The sequence below is a fragment of the Ornithorhynchus anatinus genome, chromosome X1, assembly GCF_004115215.2.
Source record: "Ornithorhynchus anatinus isolate Pmale09 chromosome X1, mOrnAna1.pri.v4, whole genome shotgun sequence".
Lineage (NCBI taxonomy): Eukaryota > Metazoa > Chordata > Mammalia > Monotremata > Ornithorhynchidae > Ornithorhynchus > Ornithorhynchus anatinus.
The window spans coordinates 29,229,555-29,254,509 of record NC_041749.1 but is presented as its reverse complement, the minus strand read 5'-3'; the positions used below and the strand labels follow the sequence as shown (position 1 = coordinate 29,254,509).

General features: G+C 40.5%; 1 protein-coding gene across 1 annotated transcript in view; it reads left to right on the top strand.

Moving 5' to 3' along the window:
- The window catches only part of ITK (IL2 inducible T cell kinase), a 38,035-nt gene extending 15,776 nt beyond the window's left edge, over positions 1–22,259 (top strand). Inside the window, exons 2-17 of the mRNA XM_016228657.2 lie at positions 998–1,102; positions 2,486–2,567; positions 5,187–5,315; positions 7,631–7,671; positions 8,935–9,086; positions 10,276–10,341; positions 11,485–11,539; positions 14,804–14,886; positions 15,425–15,558; positions 15,964–16,038; positions 16,716–16,887; positions 17,525–17,741; positions 18,181–18,245; positions 18,338–18,456; positions 19,742–19,899; positions 21,102–22,259. Coding sequence (XP_016084143.1) covers positions 998–1,102; positions 2,486–2,567; positions 5,187–5,315; positions 7,631–7,671; positions 8,935–9,086; positions 10,276–10,341; positions 11,485–11,539; positions 14,804–14,886; positions 15,425–15,558; positions 15,964–16,038; positions 16,716–16,887; positions 17,525–17,741; positions 18,181–18,245; positions 18,338–18,456; positions 19,742–19,899; positions 21,102–21,173 — 1,725 coding nt within the window. The 3' untranslated portion in view covers positions 21,174–22,259. The remainder of the gene's footprint in view (positions 1–997; positions 1,103–2,485; positions 2,568–5,186; positions 5,316–7,630; positions 7,672–8,934; positions 9,087–10,275; positions 10,342–11,484; positions 11,540–14,803; positions 14,887–15,424; positions 15,559–15,963; positions 16,039–16,715; positions 16,888–17,524; positions 17,742–18,180; positions 18,246–18,337; positions 18,457–19,741; positions 19,900–21,101) is intronic.
- The last annotated feature ends 2,696 nt before the right edge of the window (positions 22,260–24,955 follow it).

The window sequence follows — 24,955 nt, the reverse complement described above, 5'->3', positions numbered from 1 at the left end:
TCTCATAAAGTATGAGAAAATAATTCATTCTTCCACAATATATTGTATACTAATACTTCCCTTATGTTTGTTTTATCATATAACATGAGCTAACACTGCTGTCAGATATCCCTGTAGGTAGTTACTTAGAAGGGAAAGGATATAAGAAGATACATTAAGGACTAGGGTTCTAATTCTGACTCTACCACTTGTCTGCTGTGTGACCTTGGGCAAGTCACTTAACTTCTCCATGCCTCAGTTACCTCATCCATAAAATGAGGATTAAGGCTGTGAGCCCACTCGGGACACAGACTATGTCCAACCTGACAAATTTGTATCTACCCCAGTGCTTAGTAAAGTGCCTGGCACATAATAAGCACTTCAAAAATACCATTAAAAAAATCCAAAACAGTCATTCTGTAGTTTTGAGAAGACCTTGGTGATGTCATGCTACAGACTAGCTATTTCTATCAAACAATGTTAATTTACCTATGCTTAATTTTCCAGTCAGTTGATGATGATGATGATGATGATGGTATTAAGTGCTTACTATGTTCTAAGCCCTGGGGTAGATACAAGGTAATCAGGTTGGACACAGTCCTTGTCCCACTTGGGGCTCGCAATCTTAATCTTCATTTTACAGATGAGGGAATGGAGCCACAGAGAAGTTAAAGGACTTGCTTAAGGTCACATGGCAGACAAGTGGCTGAGGTGTGATTAGAAACCAGGTCCTTCTGACTCCCAGGTCCATGTTCTAACCACTAGGTCACGCTGCTTCTCTAGTCCACACTGATTATGACGATATATTTGAACCCATGACAACAGCAAACTGTTGTCTTTCTACTGGGATCCTTCTTAGGATCCTTTGTCAATCAACTGTTTGCATGACTTCAATTACAAGGAGAGAGATCCTCAACCAGGGATGCAAATGAGAATTCTCAGAACTAAAGAATACTCTTGCCATAAAATTTTGTGTTTTCACTGATTAAAATGATTAACACCATGTTTCTTTCCTCAGAAAAAACGAACACTGAAGGGATCCATTGAACTTTCCAGAATCAAATGTGTTGAAATTGTGAAAAGTGACATTAGCATTCCATGTCACTATAAATACCCCTTCCAGGTAAGGCAGCCAAGCCAAATCACAACCAGCTTCTCATTGTCCAAGCCACAGAGAATGGGCTTGATCATTACAGTCCCAGAAGGGAGGGAGAAAATGGTTATGTGGCTAGCGTGTAACCTGATTATCTGAGCGTTCTGGGTTCTTTTCCCAACCCTCCCCTCAGTGAACTACTTGATCTGTAGGCAGTCCACCAACTTAGTGGACCTCACAGGATGTACTGTACTTGGGAATTGCTTTGTGGTTCCCAGAAGAGAAGAACTGTTTATGGTAAAGAGTAAGCCTCTGAGGATAGCACTGCAATTATATCTACGGCTCCTGTTTCCTCTGGTGCTGCTCCAGTGGAAACCAGCAAATTGAAAAAGGTGATAAACCAATTACAAATTTTCAGGAAGGATTTTTGTTGCCAACCTGAAGATCCAACCCAGTGCTTTATAATAATTATAATAATTGTGGTATTTGTTAAGTGCTTACTATGTGCCAAGCACTTTTCTAAGTGCTGGGGTGGATACAGGGTAATCAGGTTGCCCCACGTGGGGCTCACACTTTTAATCCCCATTTTACAGATGAGGTAATTGAGGCACAGAGAAGTTAAGTGACTTGCCCGAGGTCACACAGCAGACAAATGGCAGAGCCGGAATTGGAACCCATGTCTTCTGACTCTCAAGCCCATGCTCTTTCCACTAAGCCACACTGCATTTGACCTTGGACAAGTTGCTTAACTTATTTATGGCTCAGTATACTCATCATTAAAATGGGGATTAAATACTTGTTCTCCCTCCTATTCAAACTGTGAACCCTATGTGGGTCAGGGACGCTGCCTGACCTGATTACCTTGTATCTACCATTCCTGGAACATAGTTAAGTACTTAACAAATACCAATCTTCTTCTTCTTCTTCTTTTTATTGTTATTAGTAGTAGTAGTAATAATAACAAAAATTTTATAATTCTCATTTTCAGATATGTAAGTACCACAGAAAATTTGCCCTTTGAGTTTGGGGTTTTATGACCATCTGTGAAGGAAGTCTTTCCACAAATTTTCTATCTGCTATGTTTTTAGCTAATACAGTAATACCTTAAATTTGTTTGGACATCTACTTTAGCAAGCATTTTCACATCAATAATTTTACCCCTGCAATATTCCCTTGAGGAGAGACAGATATTATTATCCCCATTATATGTATGAAGAACATCTATTTTTTAAAAAAACACATTATACATTAACACCTAAAATAATTGTGCTTTCCAAGGGGGAAGAAGAAAGTTTTGTGTGTATTCTTAGTTCTGTCCCTTAGAAAAACAAGAGTGGTCACAAATAAGTAATGATATTTTCAGTCTTTCAGGTTGAATTTTCTGATCTTGGTTTACTCTGTATCGTTTTCCAGGTTGTTCATGATAATTATCTCCTCTATGTCTTTGCTCCTGACCGAGAGAGTCGGCAGAGATGGGTGCTGGCTCTTAAAAAAGGTAACCAAACTCTTGGCTTCGAATACATCACTTCAAATAGTGGTTCCTTTCTTCCTCTGACTTGTGATTGACTACCATTGGTTCTCAACTAGTGCTCTACAGTGATATCCCAAGTGTGTGCTGTATATTCTAAATGTCTTTCCATATTTTATTATGCATGTGCAGATCCCTTACTGAGCAAGCTCATCATTCACAATTAACGCAAGCCCAAGATCTTGTTCATTCAGAGATAGGATTGTACCTGGATTGGGAAAGTACATCTGAACTTTTCCCTTCAAGCACAGTTTTCTTTGTACTTATGCCCTTTGCTATTGATTCTTGTATCCTAAATATTCCTTTGTCTGCGCCTCATTTATCATTTCTCTTTTCTAAGTGTTTGTCCTCTCCAATCTGGATTGTATCTTGTAAGATAAGGACCTCGACCAGGTTTAATTTATTTTGCATTCACCCCTGCATTTTGTACAGTGCTCAGCATGAAGTAAGCACTCAATAGATATCATTACTACAACTACATTGAAAATATCCCTCTCTCCCACTTTAGCGGATTTATATCAGGTTAGAGCAGTGAGTGAGGAGAAACCTTCAAACAATGCTCTGTCTTGCATGACTTACCCTAGTGCAATTTATTTTAACTTTAAATAGAGCCGCTAGAGGAGAAAATACAATTTGTAGATAGATGGATGGTTCCAAATGTCTCCCTTTTAGACTGAGTGTACATTGGAAATCTTAAGTTGAAAACCGAGGCAATTATCAAGAAAATTTAAAAACCCAAAACATAGATAGCCAGATAATTCAGGCAAATACACACTGGTCTTGTAATGGACAAATAAATTATCAAGCTGTAGATTGACCTTAATGTTGGCAGTCAAGACTTATCTTCCACTGGCACACTGTGATGACCTATACATAGAAGTAGGAGAGAAAAAAAACCCCTAAGAGTTTACAAAAATAGATGAAAATTCACTCTTGAGGGGCCCCCTCCCAAGAGAAAGCTAATCTTTTTAAGGGAACCAGGTGAATAATAATAATGTTAATATTTGTTAAGCGTTTACTATGTGCCGAGCACTGTTCTAAGCGCTGGGGTAGACACAGGGGAATCAGGTTGTCCCACTTGGGGCTCACAGTCTTAATCCCCATTTTACAGATGAGGTAACTGAGGCACAGAGAAGTTAAGTGACTTGCCCAAAGTCACACAGCAGACAAGTGGCCGAGCCAGGATTCGAACCCATGAACTCTGACTCCAAAGCCCGTGCTCTTTCCACTGAGCCACGCTGCTTCTCTAGGTGCTTAGCTCTCCTTGGAATACAGATAATCAGGGGAGGATGGGGAAAGAGGGAAGATGCTAGTTAACTGAGGAGAAGGAGTTCTTTGGTCATTTTAGGCTGATTGGACCTGAATGATTCTTGGGGACAGGATTCAGGATATGAGGTTCTCTAGGGTGAGGTCCTGAGGTTTGGATACCTGGATAGCAAGTCTCCTGGCCCAGACTGTGGGAAAGCAATCATGGATTGGCAGCAGTTTCACCCTGAGACCCTAGAATCCTAAGAGAAATCCAGAGGGAGTGAACCTGAAACCTGGGATTCCCCAAGAAAGGCTGAAGGGACTGGACCAGATGAAGGAGACTTTCAGAAAGTTAAAAAGGTCCTGTGTAAGAGAAAATTGATTAATTAATTGTGTTATTTGTTATGCATTTGCTACTTGCCAAGCTCTTTACTAAGCATTTAGGTAGATATAAGACAATCAGGTTAGTCACAGTTCCTGTCCCACATGGGAGTCACAGTCTAAGCAGGAAAGGGAAAGATGTTTGAGAGCAGAGTTCTTTTATTCTTGTTAACTAGTTTATTTGTAAAGATTATTTCATTGTTTTCTGTTAAACCCAGTTGGAGCTTTGTGTCTGCATTTGGAAGGGGACTCAGGTGGCCTCTGGTTGTTGTAGGGACATGCTTGTCTGGGAAGCAGAAGGAGGGGAGTTGAGACTCTTTTGAGCTCCCTTGAGCCATCTCTGGGAGCAAGGATATCTGGCTAGATCCCAGATATTCCCTTGCTTTTTGGGGTTGAAAACAGCTTAAAGAGTGGAGGATTAGGACTTGCTTGGCAGAGGTTCCCAATTCCTGCCTGTTCCTAGAAGGGAAAGCCACAGAGCTTTAGAACCAGGCAGAAACTGGAGGCATCTGAATCTTCCCAAGGTGGTTTGGGAGCTGCTTTTCTAACAGAAGGGTCGAGGAGACCCTGATTTGCCACATGCACATAATGTATGCACCATAAGAATTAATTAAGGACATTATGTGTGACTCTTTACAAACTACATATCATCTTTCAGTTCATAATCTAAAACAGACCCAGACAGTACTGAAGCAGTAATGACTTGTGTAAAACAAATAAACAAACAAAATGTGTTATTTTGATTGTTTAACAACTGTTCCCGGTTAAGGGGGTTATTTCTTAATCTTAATCTGACAGTATCATTTTGCTGATATTTCTGGTATGAAAAAATGGATGATTTTATTCTTGCTACTTACTGACACCAAATTCATGCCTAAGCTCTGTGAAGGGAGCCTGATTTTTTAAGGAAGACTCTGCTTCTTTGCCTTTTCCTGAACATTTTCCAAACTCTTCCAGAAACCAGGAACAACAACAGTCTGGTGCCAAAGTATCACCCCAATTTCTGGATGGATGGGAGGTGGAGATGCTGCGTCCAGACAGAAAAGCTAGCACCTGGTTGTGCAGAGTATGATCCAACCAAGAACGGTAAGAGAATCAATAAAAATATTTTCATCCTTTGAAAGGCATTGAAATTATAATTCACTATGTTTTTGTTGAGCACTTACTATGTGTCAAGCACTATTCTGATCACTGGTGTACATACAAGATAATCAGGTCAGGCACAGTCCCTGTTCCATTTGGGGCTCAAAGACTAAGTAGGTGGGAGAATGAGTATTGAATCCCCATTTTACAGATGAGGAAACTGAGGCACATAGAAGATGAGTGACTTACTTGCCCAAGGTCACACAGCAGGCAAATGGTGGGGCTGGGATCAGAACCCAGGTCCCCTGACTCCCAGGCCCGTGCTCTTTCCTCTAGACCATATTGTTCCTCAAGTGAAAGCAAGTGAATGCTGAACTTGCAGTGCAGCCTAAAGGAGAGCAAGGTGCTTTTGAATTTTCCAGGAGGAGAAAATTCCCTTGTTTCTTCTGCTTTCATCGCCCATTTGACTAACATTACATCTAAGCTATTACTTTAGATGTCTTTGACCAAAAGTGGTGCTTTTAAAATGGTTTTTGATGCTGCAGTTGTTAGCACCTGTTGCTTATTAGTTATTCTTTATTTGGTTCAGACAATTAATGAAAAGAGTCCAGGTTGCCCGCGGAGAGTTCATTTTTCTGCTCTTAGGCAGAGTGGCTCAGCAGTGGAAGTAAACGTCGTGCAGGGCAACTGTGAGTGAAATATTTCCTCCAACTTCCTTGACCCAAACACAGTCTGATGAGCCTGTTCATTTTTCCATTTCACATCCTATCTATGCCTGCGTGGGTAGTGAGAGTGCCTTCCTTCAGTACACAATGTTTCCTATCCTTCAGCAGACAGGACTAAAATAGAGAGACAAAACCAAGGTGTTATATGAAGTGGGATAGGTGACTCATCAGGTGACAGCAAGTCGTCATTAGGGCCAGGGAGATGTTACCTCCGGTGAGATCTTCCCCGTGTTGCCTAGAGCTTTGGCTCCCACCATCTGGGGTCATTTAAAGTTACAAATGTCTCAACGTTTATGATCTGGTCTTCTGGATCTATAACCAATCAGTCCATCAATCAATGGTATTTATTGAGTGTTTACTGTGTGCTGGGCACTGTACTAAGTGCTTGGGAGAGTACACTATAACAGAGTTGGTAGACATTCCCTGACCTCAACAAGCTTACAGCCTAGAGGGGGAGAACCAGCTCAAGGGTTCACATTTTGGTCAATGATAATTTCCATTGAGGAATTAGATGAGTTACTCTTCACTTTCTATTTTTGGACCTGGTTAATTGAATGGTGCTGTTGGGGAAAGACACATTATGTGTTTTTTCCTGCCACCTCTAAGTTTGAAGCCTACAGTCCAGGAAATCATCATACTAAGAGATGCCAATGTTTCCTGAATGAAAACTAAGATCTTGGATGCAAAGCGAATACGTCCTTCCTCATCCACCTTAAAGGCAAGGAAGCTGAAATCCAGATATCAAAAGATTTTAAGAAATCAACATGGACAACCAGCATCAAAGTCAGGATGTCACTGATTCACATTTTCCCCTGAGTCACTGATTCCCATTTCTAGATAACAATTCTTCATTATTATATAAGGGGTGAACACTGCCCCATAATGCAAATTCTTGAGGGAATGTATGCCCAGGTTTAAAGAAACTAGGCTAAAAAGTAAGGCTATGCGAAATAGAGAGGACTCTGACTTTGTGCTGGATTCCTGTGAAAACCTCTGTCTTCAGGGGAAGTTTTTTTTTATCGTATTTGCCAAATGCTCACTATGTGCTAGGTACTGTACTAAGCGCTCAGGTAGATACAAGTTAATCAGGTTGGACACAGTCCCTGCCCCTCATGGGGCTTACAGTCTTAATCTCCATTTTACAGATGAGCTAACTGAGGCTGAGGCACAGAGAAGTTAAGTAACTTGCCCAAGGTCACCCAGCAGACAAGTGGCAGAGCTGAGATTAAAATCCAGGTCCTTCTGACACCCAAGCCCATGTTCTATCCACCAGGCCACTATCCACTATGCCACACTGCAGGCAAATCCTTTTATAGCTCACCATAGACTAGAGAGATGAGGAACAATAGTGGGAGGTGAAGAGAATGGTAAAACTGGGTATTGCCCATGCAAATTTTGTGGGCTTCTGAAAAATTTGTGGGCCCCAATAATGTTTTTAACTTCTCCACCAAGCAGTTTTTGTCAATGACTTTTCTCCTGTTTTTTTTTTCCTTGCTGCCCTTTTCAGTGAAAAGCCCCTGCATGCGGTGACTGCCTGTTTTTTGCCCAGTTTGGTTCTGTGTTCATTTTGTTTTTCTTGGTTTCTCATTTCAGCTTCAAAGAAGCCTCTTCCTCCCACTCCTGAAGATAACCGGGTGAGTTCAACTCCCAGACCCCAGCAAGTGGTTTTTGATCTTGGGTGAACTAGAGGCCACTCGAGGTCACTTCTCATTTGGAATGTTTTATCTTGTACTTCCCCATATTTTTATTTTCACTCCTGTGATACTGCTGATAGGACGTTCACCCCAGCTTAAAAGTAGAAATGGATTTGTCCAAGCCTCTGTTGCCTTTCATCTCTTCTTGACCCATTCTTTTCAACAGATCGGCATTAGTGATTTTTGTTCTGGCCTTTTTGAAATCTCCCTTATTTTCTCTAAGGGCTCAGGGAAATTTGTGTCTTGTCTGCTCCTAGAGGGAACGTTGTGTTTATAAGAGTTGGGTTCATTTTCTTCCAATTTACACAGTGACGTTTCAAAATGGAATTGGTGATTTCCTGAGGGAGTAAGTTCAGATTTGCAAAATTATACACCTGAAAGAGAGCTCAAGAAGTGGTTGAGTCCCTCTTCCTGCATCCACCAAAATATTCCAGATAAAGAACTAGTTACATATTCCTTTAACTTTCTACAGGAATCCTCCCAGTTTCTCTTGAAGAACAAGTTGTAGTGTCTCACAACTTGAGACTAGATCATTCTACCCTGCTAGTTTGTCAGTTCTTAGAGAGCAGGGATTTTCATCTTCTAACTCAGAAGTGCTTTTTCAGTAGAGTGATCTACATTCTCAGTAGAGTGCTCTACAGTTTAGCTCAAGAAATACTATTGATTGATATGATTAATCAAGGGACTCATCCTCCCATCCAGCAAATTCATCTTCTGCTGAAGTTTACATAAATTTCCTCACCTATTTTCATTAGAAATTAGAAACCATTGGAAGTTCTAGAAAAATCTGAGAGTTTAATACTCTGGCCTCATCTTTCCTATTCCAGTTTTTCAGGAGGCAGAATGGATCCTTTTGAGATCTCTGACTGCATAATGTAGAATAAAATTTCAAGTCTGGCCTCTCAAAAAAATCATTTTCAACATTTCCTCCTTTGAGAATCTTGAATTAACTTTCTTCTCTTAATGTCTTCCTGTTCTCTATGTGTACCGAATGTCTCTGGTTAGTCTTTTGTGAGATTATGTTTTGAAAAGGTCTCATTCGCAGTACAGGAGATTATATAAAAACAGAAGTCAATTCTCCAGAATATTAGGATGCTACATCATGTGGGACCAATTTGTGAGGAGAATTTTTGTCAGAGATCAGAAACTGAGTGGCTTGTAACTTTATGGCATCACTTACCTTTGTCTTTGTCTGCTTTCCAGAAACTACTGCCAGAGTCTGAAGAAAACTTAGTCATTGCTATGTATGACTACCTTACCCAGGATCCCCAGGAACTAATGCTTCAACGCAATGAAGAGTACTATGTGCTTGACAGCTCAGAGATTCATTGGTGGAGAGTCCAAGATAAAAATGGGTGAGATTTTGGGGTTAAAATGGTTGCCATCAGTTCTGAAAATTATTCCATTGCCACTTTCAATGGGGTAGTTTGTGAGTCATCTGGAAATTCCCTTGCCTCCCTGAATCTGTTGTATATATTTCTGGAATGGAGGCATGGTTAAGTCCTCATTTAGGGAAGAAAATGTGGATTCTGCAAGTCATATCCCAAAATGAGTCCTTTAAAATAAACTCAGTACCATGGTTCTGGATATATTAGGTCTTTTAGCAGGAACCTCAGGAGAGTGAGAAGAAAAAAAGGTGCTACATTAATATACATGGCCATGAGATTACTTATTAATATCACAGAGAATTCTCCTATAATGCAGGGGTCGTTGGAGAACCCCCTGTTATTGGAAAGTGACATGAATGACAATTTTCATATAAATTTCTAAATATTACTGTTATTCTGCCAGTAGCAGAATGCACTAACCTACTCCCATTCCTAATTATTTTACTATATTCTTTAAAGTAGAAAAAGGGAAAAAAGTACAAACTACGACAGAGCTGAGGCATAAGCTGAGAAACTTGACAGCATCGTGCTGTGACTGACACCGTGCACATGCACTGAACCACATCTTCCTAAACAGTAGAATGTCTTTACATTTCTGGAAAGATTCTAGCTAGAACACTACTGCTAGGCTTCTGATAAAAACAGTTTCAACTGCATTACCTGAGTTACAGAGGGACTTCAGACTAAAATGTAGGATCAAAGATAGAATACTTGCCACACAATAGATAAAGGAAAATCTTGAGAGTAACACCCTTATTATCACTATTACCTCTAGAAAGGCATTTGTCACTACTAACAGATCAGGGTTCTGGAAACTGCTAAGCAAATTCTGCTGCCCCGAGAAATTCACCAAAATCCATAGGCTATAACCCAGTGATTTGGGGGGTCACTTGAATCAGTGGTAGGTGCTGTTCCATTTGGCATGGCTTTGAGTCTAGAAGTTACTTCCTCAGAAATCAGAGGTAAGATCACAGTTTAACACTTTAGTCAATTTTCTGTGTTTCAGAGGGCTGCCTCCTTATTTGTTGAAGGTGTGTTCAGGAGTTCACCTATGTAAAAAAAATGAATTTTTTAACTTCCCTTCCTCAAATGAATCTTAAGTTATGAAATGAAAAGCAATACCGTAATATTCTAACAGCTAATTATATTTTAACAGGCATGAAGGGTATGTGCCAAGCAGTTACCTAGTGGAAAAGTCACCAAATAATCTGGAAACATATGAGTAAGCTGATTTTACTTCTCCCTTTTTGTGGATTTTGTAAATGACTAAGTAAATTGGTGCATGATGGGAATCCTGTTTGGTATGTTGATAAACCAAGGAAGAAGAACATTTTGGTCGCACTAGGAGCATTTATTGTGTTTGCGAAAGAAAGAAAAAAACGATGTAGTTCAACCTAGAAATTATTCAGTTTCATCACTATGCAGAGTTTCCAATGCAAAAGAAAAGAATACTATGTATTAAATTAGGACTGAAGCATAAAATAGCTCCAGGCATCAACCTAAACCTTAAATCCTACTAACTAATGAAATGGGAAATATTACATTTTTATATATCAAATCAGGCAGATTCCACCCCCCTCTGCCCCCACCCGGCCCCAATCTCCTGGGAAGAAGAAGGCATCTTCCCAAATGTACAATTACATCTTTGCAATCACATCTTTGAAAAAGTGTTTTCCATGACTTGGCCATCATAAATTTCTTCTGTAACAGTGATGATGAAGATGATGAAGATTAAGCTTCCCGTTAGGGATGTTGGATGAGCCTTAGTCCTAAGGCTTCAGGACTGAGAACCTGCACAGAGGAATGGCTTTTAGCGCTAGTGGCTTGCCTTGTGCTACTCAGACTTCTTCTCATCTCTGCCAGTCATGTTCACATGGGACACAGAGTGCAAAAAGTGGATAGGAGGGCAAGGGTTCTGGACATTGCAAAGTGTCTATGTGGGGCATGGGCAGGGAGGCCCCCAAAAGGGGTTGCTGCAGCAGCAGTTGCTTTGTCGACTTGAGAACTACAGGGAGTGAACAACAGTGACCATAAATCGTTGGGAGCTAGATGCTAGGGCGATGTAAAAATGGGGTATCCCCCCAAAAGGGCCACTCTGCTTGCGGGGGTGGGGAGGAAAGCAATTCTCCCTTTGCTGCCTGGAACTAGATTATTGGTTCTGCTGTAGAGAAGGAATATAGGGGGGTGGGGGGGCGGTGAGAGAGAGAGAGATCTCATTCCTTAGGTTTAGTGGAGGACCAGACTCATTAAGCTTGAAAGAAACATCAAATTATCAAATGATGCCAAATGCATTTTCTGGCCTAGTTCTCTTTGAGAGATTATAGTTCATTTCTTTAGTTAACAAGGAATTTTTCAATGCTTTCAGGTGGTACAATAAGAACATCAACCGAAATAAAGCTGAGAAACTCCTTTTAGATGAGGTAAGTGGAATTTCATTTAAATTGGGAGAAAATTAATTGACAAAAATTTAGGAACTTCTACTGAGAAACACAGTGACCTAGTGGAAAGAGCAGGGCCTGGGAGTCAGAGGACCAGGGTTCTAATCCCAGCTCCACCACTTGTCTGCTGCGTGACCTTGGGCAAGTCACTTAACTTCTCTGTTCCTCAGTTTCCTCATCTGTAAAATGGGGATTAAAACTGTGAGCTCCATGTGGGATAGGGACTATTTCCAATCCAATTACCTTGTACAGTGACTGGCACATAGTAAGTGGTTAGCAAATCCCACAGTTCTTCTTCCTCTTATTATTATTATTATTATAGTTGACTTGGAAGGAGTGAGATGATTTGCTCTTTTTTTACTGAAGACACAGGGATTAAATTTTGACATATCCTAAGGCAGTTCTGTTGGTTAGTATTAGTTCTGACCTTACACTACTTTGACCATAATTCTTTGCTTCACTTGCACTTCTCTTCCTGGGGGGGTTCATCTTTTTGCAGAATTGAAGGTTGGGGGTGACTTGAAAACTGACACTGCTCAAATGGTGCAAAAGGCTGAGTTTATCCAAAGGTATATGGGGATGGAAAAGGAGAGAGATTTTCTCCCCTACCTAAGGTTGTAAAGTTTTCGTTTTTCTAACAGCCTAATCCATCCCCACAAAGGGGAGAATATGGTCCATTTTTTCCCCAGACCCATGGACCCATCTGCGTCTTGCACTGGTACTGAAGTGATCTGAATTAAATGTCTGGAGTGGAGTAAGACTCCCACAGCCTCCATGGTTCTCATCCTTTCACTATCAACAAATTCATGAGATCTTGTGAATAGCACACCCAACTTCCATACCCATCCCAATTGTAATTCCATTGCCTCCCCTTAGAGGACAGTCACTGAAAGGATGCTCCTGACCCCCACAGCCCCCAGAGGTGAAGATGCTAATACTGAAAAGAAGGAACTCAAATTTACTTCATGATTCCACATTGTCACTCATAAATCCTTTTTTAAAAAAGCATGGGAACTTCCCTGGTGTTACTGAAATTAATAACTTCTGTTTTTTGCCATTATGGAAGACACACATGGCCCAGTACAGAATGTAATAATAATAATAGTACTAGTTTAAGTACTTATATGCCAACCGCTGTTCTAAGTGCTGGGATAGATACAAGTTGGTCAGGTTGGACACAGTCCCCGTCCCACATGGGGTTCACACTCTTAATCCCCATTTTAGAGCTGCGTTAACTGAGGCACAGGGATGTTAAGTGACTTACCCAAGGTCACACAGCAGACATTGGGCAGTGTTGGGATTAGAACTACAGTGACAGAGGGGCAAATGTTTGTGCAACTTCCCCCTTACACATCCATTTCTTCCAGAAGGCGTCACTGTGCTGCCACTGGGAATTGAGCCTCCACCTGGATGGCAGTGCTTTGAAAAATAAGGCCATAAAATTATTTTTGGTTTTTACTCAACTTCCACAGGAAGTATGCTCGTGTCAGATATCAGCCCCTTTACCTACCCCCAAAAATGTGGCTGTCTCTTGCCTCTTGCACTCTATAACCAAGATTTCCTGTCACCACGTCTGACGATCACTCAGAAGAACCACAGGGTGGAGGACAAGGCAGAAACAGCAGTGGGCTATGCACCAAAAGGGGAGCCTCAGAGGCACGAGAAGCAGACTTCCTTTATCAGCTAACCAACATTCACAGACCTCCCAACAGTGACTATAACTGTGACTTCCTTAATAATGAATGCAATTTCAGTATTCTTCAGGGACAGCTCCCACCTGCCTCACTGGGTCTCTGTGGTTGACAGCCAGTCACAGCCACTGGTCATCTAGGTCACAGAACAAAGCCCAGCTATAAATATTGATGAAGGATGTGGTTCTTCGTCACATAATAGTAACTTTCTCAGACATCAAATAGAAACATTACTTTATGAACATTGGAATACAGTATATCTATGTATCCATATTTAATCAATATATAAATGAGCAAGAGAAAGGTAAGCATGACCTGTGCAGAAAAATAAGAATCTTTGGACATTCTACTTGCTCTTTTATAAGATTAATTATGCATAGAAAAGAAAGCAAGGATCAACCTAGATTTTTCCCATCCCTAAATTGCCAAGCTGGGTGACCTACTCCATTTGGAATCTGCTCCACAATTATGCCAAGAAGCAAGAGAGATTGGGCTCTAAGTTTAATAAATAAATATGAGTGTAGCCTTTATATAAAAAGAGTTTAATAACATTCTCTATAGTACTTGTATGCTGAGTGTTTATTAGAGATATAGTTATTCCCCTGGCCATATACCCTGGGAGAACTTTTGTTTCAGTCAATCAATCAATCAATTGATTATTAGTATTTACTGAGCACTCACTTTGGACAGAGCTCTGAACTAAAAACTTGGCAGAGGATAATAAGAGTTAGAAGGCAGGATTCCTGCTCTCAGTGATTTTACAATCTAGCTTTCCTCTGTGGACCCGGCTTCTACTTTAACGAGTTTCATTTAAATGCAGTAGCTCATGTGGATTTTTTTTTAATTCAAAGAAATAAAAACTCATTTAAATCATTTACCTAAATTAATTACCTAATGGAAGACCTTCAGGAAGAAATTCCTTACTGGAACTGAAAAATGAAAAATAACGAAGAATAATAAAGAATGAAAAATAATTGGGGTAGTTAGAGCTAAGCTTTCATTAATGGTCTTTAAATTGGCTTTACCTTTAAAGTTTTCCATGCAGAAAATCCACCTTTACATGCGCTCCTAAATTGTTTGTACCAATTGAATATTTGGCTGTGGTACAAGTCAATTTGAGACTATTTTCCCTTCAGTAGGGAGTTTTGTCTAACTCTATCCTCAATCCACAGCATCCACAAAGGTAATTATTAATAGTATAAGGTATATCAGTTTCTTTTACTTCTGATTCAGTGATAGGGGGTACAAAAATGGATCCTGGACCTAAAAAAGCACGTGGCCAATGCAGATTTGCAGGGTAAAACAGTACAGGGCATGTCCCTTATGAATTTAACAGAAGGTTGAAAAAATTAAGAATTTCCAAACTATTAGATTAGATTCAGTTGTCTCCTGAGTTTTCTTCCTAATATAAATATCCTGAAATCGACTTCTCCAGTTTCTGATTGCTATTCTGGCATATCCTTCTATGCTCTTACAATAGCATTGAGGAAAGCCTAGCCACACTTGTGCCTGTTTTTTACTGATGGTTCATTTGTTTCTTCTGCTTCTTTCCTAGGGTAAAGAAGGAGCCTTCATGGTGCGAGATTCTCGAACTCTAGGGACATACACGGTCTCGGTTTTCACCAAGGCATTTGTAAGGTACAGTCAAGCATGACTCTGCATCAGGTTGAATGGAGAGCCATTTCTGAGCATGTCCACTGGTCTCCTCTATTCCAAACTATTAGGGGTCAGCTCCCAAGCTCTAAGTCCAATGTTCTCTGCTTACAGTAGCCACTTAATAAACACTATTAATTAAATGATCCTAACCATGGGTAGAAGTTTATTAGGGGACCATCGAGTGGGTTTATGCCATTTGTTAAATCACAATATTTTAATCCCTTAGCAGTGCTCCTCTGCCATTTATAAAGCAAATTATTTCTGTCTTTCCTTCATTCCTCTCTCTTTTTAAAACTCAAAACTGCAACATTTCAAACTACACTTTGGTGGGATTCCTTCCAAGCTGGCTTTAAGGAGAAGATTGAAGAACTTAAATGTTCTCTTGTACTCCAAGGGCTTGGATTTGTGCTACAGTTGGTTGCACAATTCGATGTTATGGGAATTTCAAACTTCAGATGGCTTTCTAATCTGTGCATTGTATCTAAAACCGACACTTGTGTTTTGTTTTGTTTTTCCCTAGTGACAGTTGTCCAAGCATAAAGCACTATCACATCAAAGAGACAAATGACACCCCCAAGCGATATTATGTTGCAGAAAAGTTTGTGTTTGATTCCATCCCACAACTCATCAAATATCACCAGCACAATGGAGGAGGTGAGTTCTAGTGGGCTGGAGAAATAGTTTACCAGGAAGTCGTAGTGAGAATTGGAGGAGAAAGAGAGTTTATGCCCCAGTACTCTATATCTTCCTTAACCTGTAGCCCAGGAAGCCTGACCCTATACAAAGAAAGCTTACAGATTCTTAGGTATGCCACATTCTGTTACCGTATCCTGTTCTGACACAGAGATTACTATGAAAGGCATAGCATTGCAAATCTATACCCTCCAGTACAATTCAAAATAGAAACAACCTCCAAATCAGATTTTCACTTTGATTTTTAAACTGCTCAGAGATTCTTTCATTTTTGGCGGAGTGTGGGGTGATATCCCTGAGCAGTCACTGTGATCGAAATAGCCAGAGGAAAAAAAAAAGGCTTACATCTTTGCTCTATTACTACAGGTCTGGTCACACGTTTACGACACCCAGTTTGTTCCTGGAGACAAAAGGCCCCCATCACAGCTGGGCTGAGATACGGTAAGTGGGTTTCTTGGAATTATGTTCCCTCCGATGGGAGGTGATTCTTTTGTCCGATTGGAGTGTATCATAGCTCTCCAATGCCAATACCTTTGTTTGAAGCAACCCAGATCTAAAGTAGAAATTTCCAGCAACCAATATCTTTCTTTGACGTTAGTTCAAGTAAAAAATACCCACATGGCGGACATAGTACTATACATATATACTCATCTTTGTGTGTGTGTGTGTTCCAGGAAGAGAGAGATGTGTACCGCTCAATGTAACCTTTTTATTTTTATTGAGAGTACACATCATCCTAGGTCTTTTCTGGTTCCAAAAGAGAGTCAGGTGATAACAAAGTTCCTCCTCTAGCATACTTATGTAAATCAGATAGGTCCTTCTTGAAGTTATGGCAATAATCACACATATGCAAACAGAAGTAGAGAAATCATAAAAGGATCCTTAGCTGGAAACCTTGAGGTGTCATATTTAAGTGAGAAACTCCTTGCAAATCCACTGGGCCTCATCCAAGGCAAAGTCTACATTCTGTTGATTCCCGTAAGCATTGATAATAATGAATGTTGTATTACTAATGATGATGATAGATCAAATTACAATATGACTTCTTAGCTGGTCTACCTTATGCTCACTGCTTTTGTCCCCCTAGCTCACTCTTCCTTTTTTCCCTAATTTTCCAGGCAAATGGATGATAAACCCTTCAGAGCTCACTTTTGTGCAAGAGATTGGCAGTGGACAGTTTGGATTGGTGCATCTTGGCTACTGGCTTGAAAAGAATAAGGTAGCCATTAAGACTATTCAAGAAGGGGCAATGTCAGAAGAGGAATTCATAGAAGAGGCGGAAGTCATGATGTAAGTGCTAGGTATCACGGCTGTACAACATATGGTTTTAGACCACAATTTCACAAAATGGTTTGGTCCATAGACTGTTCTGGTAGGGAAAAATACCCCCAAGGTCTACCTGCCTTTTGGGAGGAGAGGACCCATTTCACACCTAGAGATTCTCACCTAGGGGAGACTTGATTCACTTCTTGTCTACCATTCCCCACATTCCCTTGCTAACTCTACTCCAGCATCTTCTTTCCCAGCCCCTTACCTCCTCCTCTCCCTGCTCTCAGGGCAAGGTTGGAGTTGGCTCTGTGGGAGAGGCTAGTGCAGAGAGCATGGATAAAAGCAAAAATATGCTATTGGATCCTTTCCTAATGTTCTGAATCTAACCTGTCCATGGCCCAAAGCTGACACTGCTTGCTCAGTTTTCACCTGGGGTAGGGCAAAGGAAAGATAAAATACTGTTGTGCACCTATCAATCAATCAGCTGTATTTATTGAGCGCTTACTGGGTGCAGAGAACTGCACTAAGCATTTGGGAGAGTACAATATAATAGATTTGGTAGACATGTTCCTTGCCCACAGGGTGCTTCAAATACATAAGATTCTAGTGCTTGCTGATTGAGTGACGGTTTCTTCCTCTCCCTTACTTGTTCCTCCAGGAAGCTCTCTCATCCCAAATTGGTTCAACTCTATGGGGTGTGCCTGGAACAAACTCCCATCTGTCTAGTATTTGAGTTCATGGAACATGGCTGCTTGTCTGATTATCTTCGGAATCAGCGGGGAAGCTTTACCACAGACACTCTTCTAGGCATGTGCCAAGATGTGTGTGAAGGGATGGCTTATCTGGAAAAAGCCTTTGTCATTCACAGAGACCTGGTAAGTATACTCTCCAAATCACTCCAAACCTCAACTGCTCTCTTCAGATATGGAATACTTTGCTGTAGTCCCTTAGGACTGTGAATTCTTCCATTTTTACCCATTAGATTGTAAGCTCCTAGCAGATTTAGCCCATTAATCTGTAAGTTCCTACAAGATTGCATCAGTCAGAGTTCATATTGGCAAAGAGAGAGTGCAGATTTTTCTTATTCTAGATAACATCTTGGGAATACAGATGTCACAATAAACTCATTTATACCTTGATAATGAGTCTTAGAACACCTTGTGGGGGTGTTGTGAGGCTTAATTAACATCTATAAAATTCATTTATGTCCTTTTACAACAAACAGAAGAAAAAGGCAAAATACTTCATTTTAGGAAATTTCTTAACTACCAGTTGTGAGTAACCATTTCCCTTGTCCTCTGCTTCTCTCTCTAGGCCGCCCGGAACTGCTTGGTGGGAGAATCCCAAGTCATTAAAGTGTCAGATTTTGGAATGACAAGGTAATGGGAGATTATTTAGACAGTTTTCTCAACAATGGGATCCAAAATCTCCTCTGAGCATGTTTTCCAGTGATACCGCTTATCTTTCCTAGGTTTGTCCTTGATGACCAATATACCAGCTCCACTGGCACCAAATTCCCTGTGAAATGGGCATCACCCGAGGTTTTCTCTTTCAATCGTTACAGCAGCAAGTCTGATGTCTGGTCATTTGGTAAGTTTCACCAAGATAAAGAGGGGATCATAGCAAGCTTTCTGCTCTGAAAACAATGGAGAAAAGATTTCTCAAGTTTGAACATCCTGGGTAGAGCTCAGAGATCTTTAGCTGCAGACTCAAAGCATGCCACCGCGACCACTCCCACGCTGCATTTCCCCACATTTGCTGCAAGGCCCATCCAGCTCTGCTGTGCAGTATGATGGTCAAGTCCTCAAATGACCCTGGTTGACACCTGAGTTTTTCCAAGGACTTAAAAACTTAAATCCTGTCTGGTTTCACACAGGATTACCATATGCATATAGAAATTGTGCCATCTATTCACAAGCCCTTTGAAATTTAAATACTTAGTTCAGTGCTCTGCACACAGTAAGTGCTCAAGAAATACCACTGATTGATTATTTATAAAAAATCCCATTTCTAGATTTTTCTCTTCTCTAGACCTTCTTACACCAACACTGCCACTGACCTCAATTTTTTGCCATTGAAATACAAAGCAGAAAGTGGAAAAGTGCTTTAATTTGGGGATGGGAGCCTCTTCAAAATCCTTGGCGAGGCATGATTTCCCCTAACTATAGCACAAGGAATACTCCATTAGGGACTCAAGAAACACACATGTAACCATTTAGGTTTAGTACTTAACAAATACCGTTATTATTGTTATTATTTTTATTATTATTGTCATCTCACTGAATTTCCATTAAAAGGAGAAAATCCTTCACATTCCCCATTTTCACTTTCTTCTTCCCCAGTCATATCCCAACTCCACCTCAGCCCTCATGCACTCTTGGCCACTTGCAGCATTGTTATACTTATCGAATTATGCACTCTCCCATTAAAGCACTTATTGGTTCACTTAGACATGTTTTCTTTCTCTTTTTCTTCCTTTCTATAATAATATTTGGTGTCCTCATTAGAGTGTAAGGTCCTTGAGGGCAGATATTGTGTTTTCCATCTCTGTTACACTCTCCCAAGCACTTGAAACAGCACAGTGCACAGTGGGTGCTCAATAAATACTATTGCTTGATTTATCCTGCATGGAATATGATCTCATTTGTCTTTTATCATCAGTAAAAGTGTCAAATGAATTCTCCAGAGAGACTATGGGATTTCCTTTTAAAGCAGTCTTGCAAAATGGGGGAGACTCTCACCAATCCAGCCTACAGAATAAGTTGCACTGTTGAATAGATGATCTTTTCAGGTTCGTTCTAACCCAGCAACACAGAACTATAAAGGTATCTCTTATGGGCGTGACCACTAACTACTCTGCTTTTGCTTTTTGAAGGAGTGCTGATGTGGGAGGTCTTCAGTGAGGGCAAGATACCATATGAGAGCCGCAGCAACACAGAGGTGGTTGAAGACATCAGTGCCGGATTACGTTTATACAAACCCAGATTGGCCTCCCAAGGCATCTTTAAGATCATGAGTCATTGTTGGAAAGAGGTCAGTACCAGTATTAGACAAGATCTGCACAAATGGTGGGAAGAATTCCACTGGGGCCCTCCTCCTCTTTGCAGTAAGGGGAACTCCAATCTCAAAAGAATTGTGATGAGACTTCTAGATGATGAAGAGACCCTGTCAAATCTCTGGGGTGCTAGGGGGAGTCTTTCCTGCTCTCCAAGGAGGATTTGCACTCCTGGTCAGTATAGGAAAGAATACTCATTAGAGTTTCTGAACCAATCAATCAATGGTATTTACTGAGCGCTTACTATGTGCAGAGGACTAAACTAAGCCCTTTGGAGAATATAATACAACAGAATCATCAGAGATGCTCACTGCCCAAAATGAGCTCACAGTATAGAGAGGGAACCAGACATTAATATAAATAAGTAATGAATATAGCCCCTTCATGTGCATTTTCCCACCTGTCTATTCGAAGATGGTAGACAGAAACCCCAGTTGGGTTGATAGTTGATAGTAAGAAACGGCAATTTGATCATTTTTAAAGATCAGAAATTCTGGCCCATCTAGCTGTTTACATAAGTGACATAAGTCTAGGCAATCCAGGAATTATTTCCTTTAGAAACTCCTCTTACTCAGTTGGCCACTGAGTGATCTCCAGTCTCTAAAGCCCTACTAAAGCCAAAGGACTCTCCATGCAGGAAAGATTTGTCTCTGGGCTCACAATGGAAACAGAATCTCTCTCCAAGTTCAGGGATGTCAAAATTTCCTATAATGGGGAAACTATGTGAGAGTTCTTTGGATTTGGGAGAAATTGGGGGAGAAGCTTAAAACTAGACAAGCCCCTAGGCGAGGGATGTTGCCGGAGATTTCTTCCGCTCTCCTTAGTGAATAGCATAAAAGGACCTAGGGTTAGATGAGCGCTTACAGGTTGGCTTGGGCAAAGCCAAAAACGTGGGTCAGATCTGCTAGGGAGGTGCTGGCAGTAAATAATTTCAGAAGGTAAGTTGGGCTTTGCAGTGGAAAAGGCTGCACTATTGAATTGTGGCTCATTGCCTCCAGAGATGACAGCACTGAATCCTCACTGGGCAGACAGAGTGAAGGACTCAATAACTATATCAAAAAACCCCATATGTCCTAAGGGGGTGTCCAACTTTCCAACGTCTAGCCGGCCCGGCCCGGTGGCCCATTTGGGGAAGGAATTCCTGCTCCCAGTAACTGTTCCTCTGTCATTTTCTCCCCAGAGACCAGAAGACCGGCCATCCTTCTCCCACCTGCTGTGTCAGCTGATCGAGATAGCGGAATGTGAACTTTAATTCAGTCATTGCAAGGCTACGATTAATTATGAACCAGGAATGGGGAATGTCGACCTCTCGTTACAAAGCATTAAAGGCAGCGCCCCCTAGAGGCAGAGGCCAGGGATCGCTGGACATTGCATCCCAACTAGGAGTGGAATTCTGGCCGAGAGGAGGAGAGTGGCATGCTGGCGTTGGAGAATGTGGCAAGGAAGTCGGTCAGAATGCTCAATCTGACCCATCTGATTTGAGGATCCTCTAGAGAACCACCGGCTTCCCTCACTTCACCTCTTACGTGGGAGACAGGCCTCAAGACTCCAGGTTTTGAGCTAAAATCGCCTGGGTTTTCTCTCACCGGGGACTGAGTGAAGGATGGAACTTTATTTTAAACACCCACTTTCCCCGCAGGCCAAGGGAAACTTTCATTTGACTCCACAATTCAATACTCTGTGATGTCCATGCTTATCCACACACCAATTTCTCAGCAGGTCAAGAGTAAGCCCCTTCGGAGGAAAGAGGTTGGCTGCCTGAATTAGCCAGATAAAACCTCTCAAAGGAATTGGTTCTCTGCCACCGTCACCACAAGAAACCATCAGCTTCCCACTTCCCGTGCTGATTGGCTCAGAAGCAGGAGGATGGGTCGTTAAGAGATGGTATTGTCCCTACCCATCAAAGGGGAATAACATAAGAGGTGATGCAATGTGAGAAAGGGTCCAACGTGCAAGAGATGTTTGGAAGCAAAACATGCTTCATTCCTTTAAAAATCAATCCAAAATAAAACACCACTACTTATCACTCAGAGCAGGAAGGGGCAGAAGCTGGTCACTTCTTATATTCTGTTGCCGAATTGTACATTCCAAGCGCTTAGTACAGTGCTCTGCACATCGTAAGTGCTCAATAAATGCTATTGAATGAATGAATTCTCTTCAGGCCTTTGCCTACTGGTGACCACATCTCTGTCTCTACTACTTTCCTTTCAAACCCAGTGTTTGGCTAGCCCATCAATGTATATTTAGTCATCCTTTGTATTTGAGGATAGTAATAATGGTGGTAATTGTTAAGTGCTTACTAGGTGCAAAGCACCGTTCTAAGCGCTGGGGGGGGGGATACAAGGTGATCAGGTTGTCCCACGTGGGACTCACAGTCTTAATCCCCATTTTACAGATGAGGGAACTGAGGCATAGAGAATTTAAGTGACTTGCCCAAAGTCACACAGCTGACATCGGCGGAGCCGGGATTAGAACCCATAACCTCTGACTCCCAAACCCATACTCTTTCTATTGAGCCATGCAGGATGACAATGAAATGTATTTTTCTGAGTATGAAAGGGAATGAGTATGAAGTTGATAGGGCTCTGAAGGAGTGAAAATCCTTACCAGTCCATATCCACACAAAGTTATAAGTACAGTGGCACTTCAAGTGACAAGGTGTTATGTGTTAACTTCCTATAACTATCTCTCCTCTGGAAGAGCCTGAGGGCTTAGTTGGAAACAGGAATGAGGATGAGGAGTTTCTATGTATGTTTTTTAAGAAGAAAAGTGGTGGAAAAGAATGAAAGAAAGGGGAGAGGAAAGAGTTAAAGAAAGAGGAAATAAAAATCACAATAAAGACCTTGGGATGAGACAATATAAACTCAGAACATTATGACTTCCTCATGTGGATTAACATATTTGATATGCCAACATTCTCACAGAAATAGAGTGGAATTGCTCATACTTCTGATTCTGGGTCATTCCTGTAGTTTTTTGTTTACTTTGTGTCAATGTGTTATTTAACAATTTTGGAGGACAGCTTGGATTTAGTTAGATGGGTTAATCACTTGACCCCAAAAAGCAAAATCCCTATTAAACCTTTTTAATTATTATTATTACTGTATTTGTTAAGCGCTTACTATGTATCAAGCACTTTTCTAAGCACTGGGATAGATACAAGTTAACCAGGCTTATCCCACATGGGACTCAGAGTCTAAGTAAGAGGGAGAACAGGCATTAAATTCCCAATTTACAGATGGGGAAACTGAGGCTCAAAGAAGTTAAATAACTTGCCCAAGGCAACTGGTAGAGCCAGAATTAGACCCAGGTCATCTGATTCCCAGGCCTGTGCTCTTTCCACTAGATCTCCGCTACTCCTTTAGATCTTGGAATCTTGTGTGGTTATACCATAGAATAATAACATAAAATGTTCCTAACTATACATATTTTTTCTAATTATCTTTAAGATGCAGCAAATGTAGATTGCAAAGAAAGGCAACTGCAATCCTTTCGAACACCTTCTAAGGTCCGAATGTAGATTAAAGAGATTCACTTTTCTATTTATTAAAATTCTTCAGGAAATTGTTAAACTGTTGTTTTAACAAACCTTGTAAACTTTGGTGTTAATATTTCTATTCTGAAATTCAGATGCAGAGCAGCAATCTGTGGGATCTGTGGAAACCTTGGGTCTTAAGATAAAACAATATACAATTAAGATTTCATTGAGTTTATCCAAAATAATTTTTTTGAAAAATTTTTTATAACACCATCATCAAGCATTTATTAAGTTCCCAGGTATGTACCATTGAACTGGGCATTTTGCAAATTTATTTTTAATATTCTATGATGTTGTTAGAATATTAGCAACAGAATGTACTAGAAATGCCTCTAATGGCCTGATTACTAGTACTGAATTATATTTTAAAAATAAATTAATTGTATTTTTTTTTAACAAAACACCTGATACATTGCCCATCCAAAAGATTTTACTCTTCAAGCACATCTTTCCCTCTGGATTTCTGCTGCTGTTATCTCTTTGAACGTGGTGCCTTTTCCTCATTGAAGGATAATACATTTTCTGTTTTGTGTTATATCTGTATTTTGACTTTGTAATGTTCTCTTGTGAATGTATTTTTATACATAAAAAGATAAAAGTATTTATTAGTTTGTGGGTTATCACAGGTAAAATAAGTATCTAATGTCTGTCTACATTCTTTTTCTAATGTACAAAAGTATGTTTGGTCATAAATCAATAAAATATGTTTATTATATTGTGGGCCATATCATCTATATAAAGGTTTTTAATTAAATACAAGGGTACTATAAATACCAAAAAGAAAATACTGTTGATTATTAAAAAACTTCCATGCAAGGAAAACTTTCAGCTAAATTTTCTTATAGACACATGGAAACCCAAAATGGATTTCCTTAAACCATTCCCTTTATCTCTTTGGAGAGTAAAATACACCTTCCTTAAAACTCATCTTCATTCTCCAAATGATAATTCAGTCATTATCAACAGTATTGATTGAGCTAGTCCACTCGACAGAGAACTGTTCTATGTGATCAGAGAATATCAGACGATATAAAATCAAGATTCTACAACCCTCAAAATCTCTGCCCTCAAAGAGTTAACAAAGTGGGGAAGTCAGACACACCTAGGATGATGATGGTATAAAGCTAAGAGAAGCTTAGATTAAAACAGCAAGCACAGGAGGATGGATAAGTAAATACATAAAAATGAGTAACAAATAAGCCAGCAGCAGATAAAAGCATGCAGTGACCAGTGAGGACTGAGAGGATGGGATGACCCCTGTAGGTCACGTGGAGATGAGGTTTGGGGAGAGTTGTGATGGAGGGGAAGAGTTGGATTTGACGAAGCTGGACCGAGAAGTCTTTTGGAGAGATAGTGAGGAATAACATAAGCAATTGATTGGAAGTGGCAGTCAAATGAGAGGCATATTAGTTTTGTCTGGAAAGAACAGTGTGGAGAAAAGGGGAGATCAGTGGACCTCACATTCTAATGTACATCACAGCAGTCACTGAACAGAA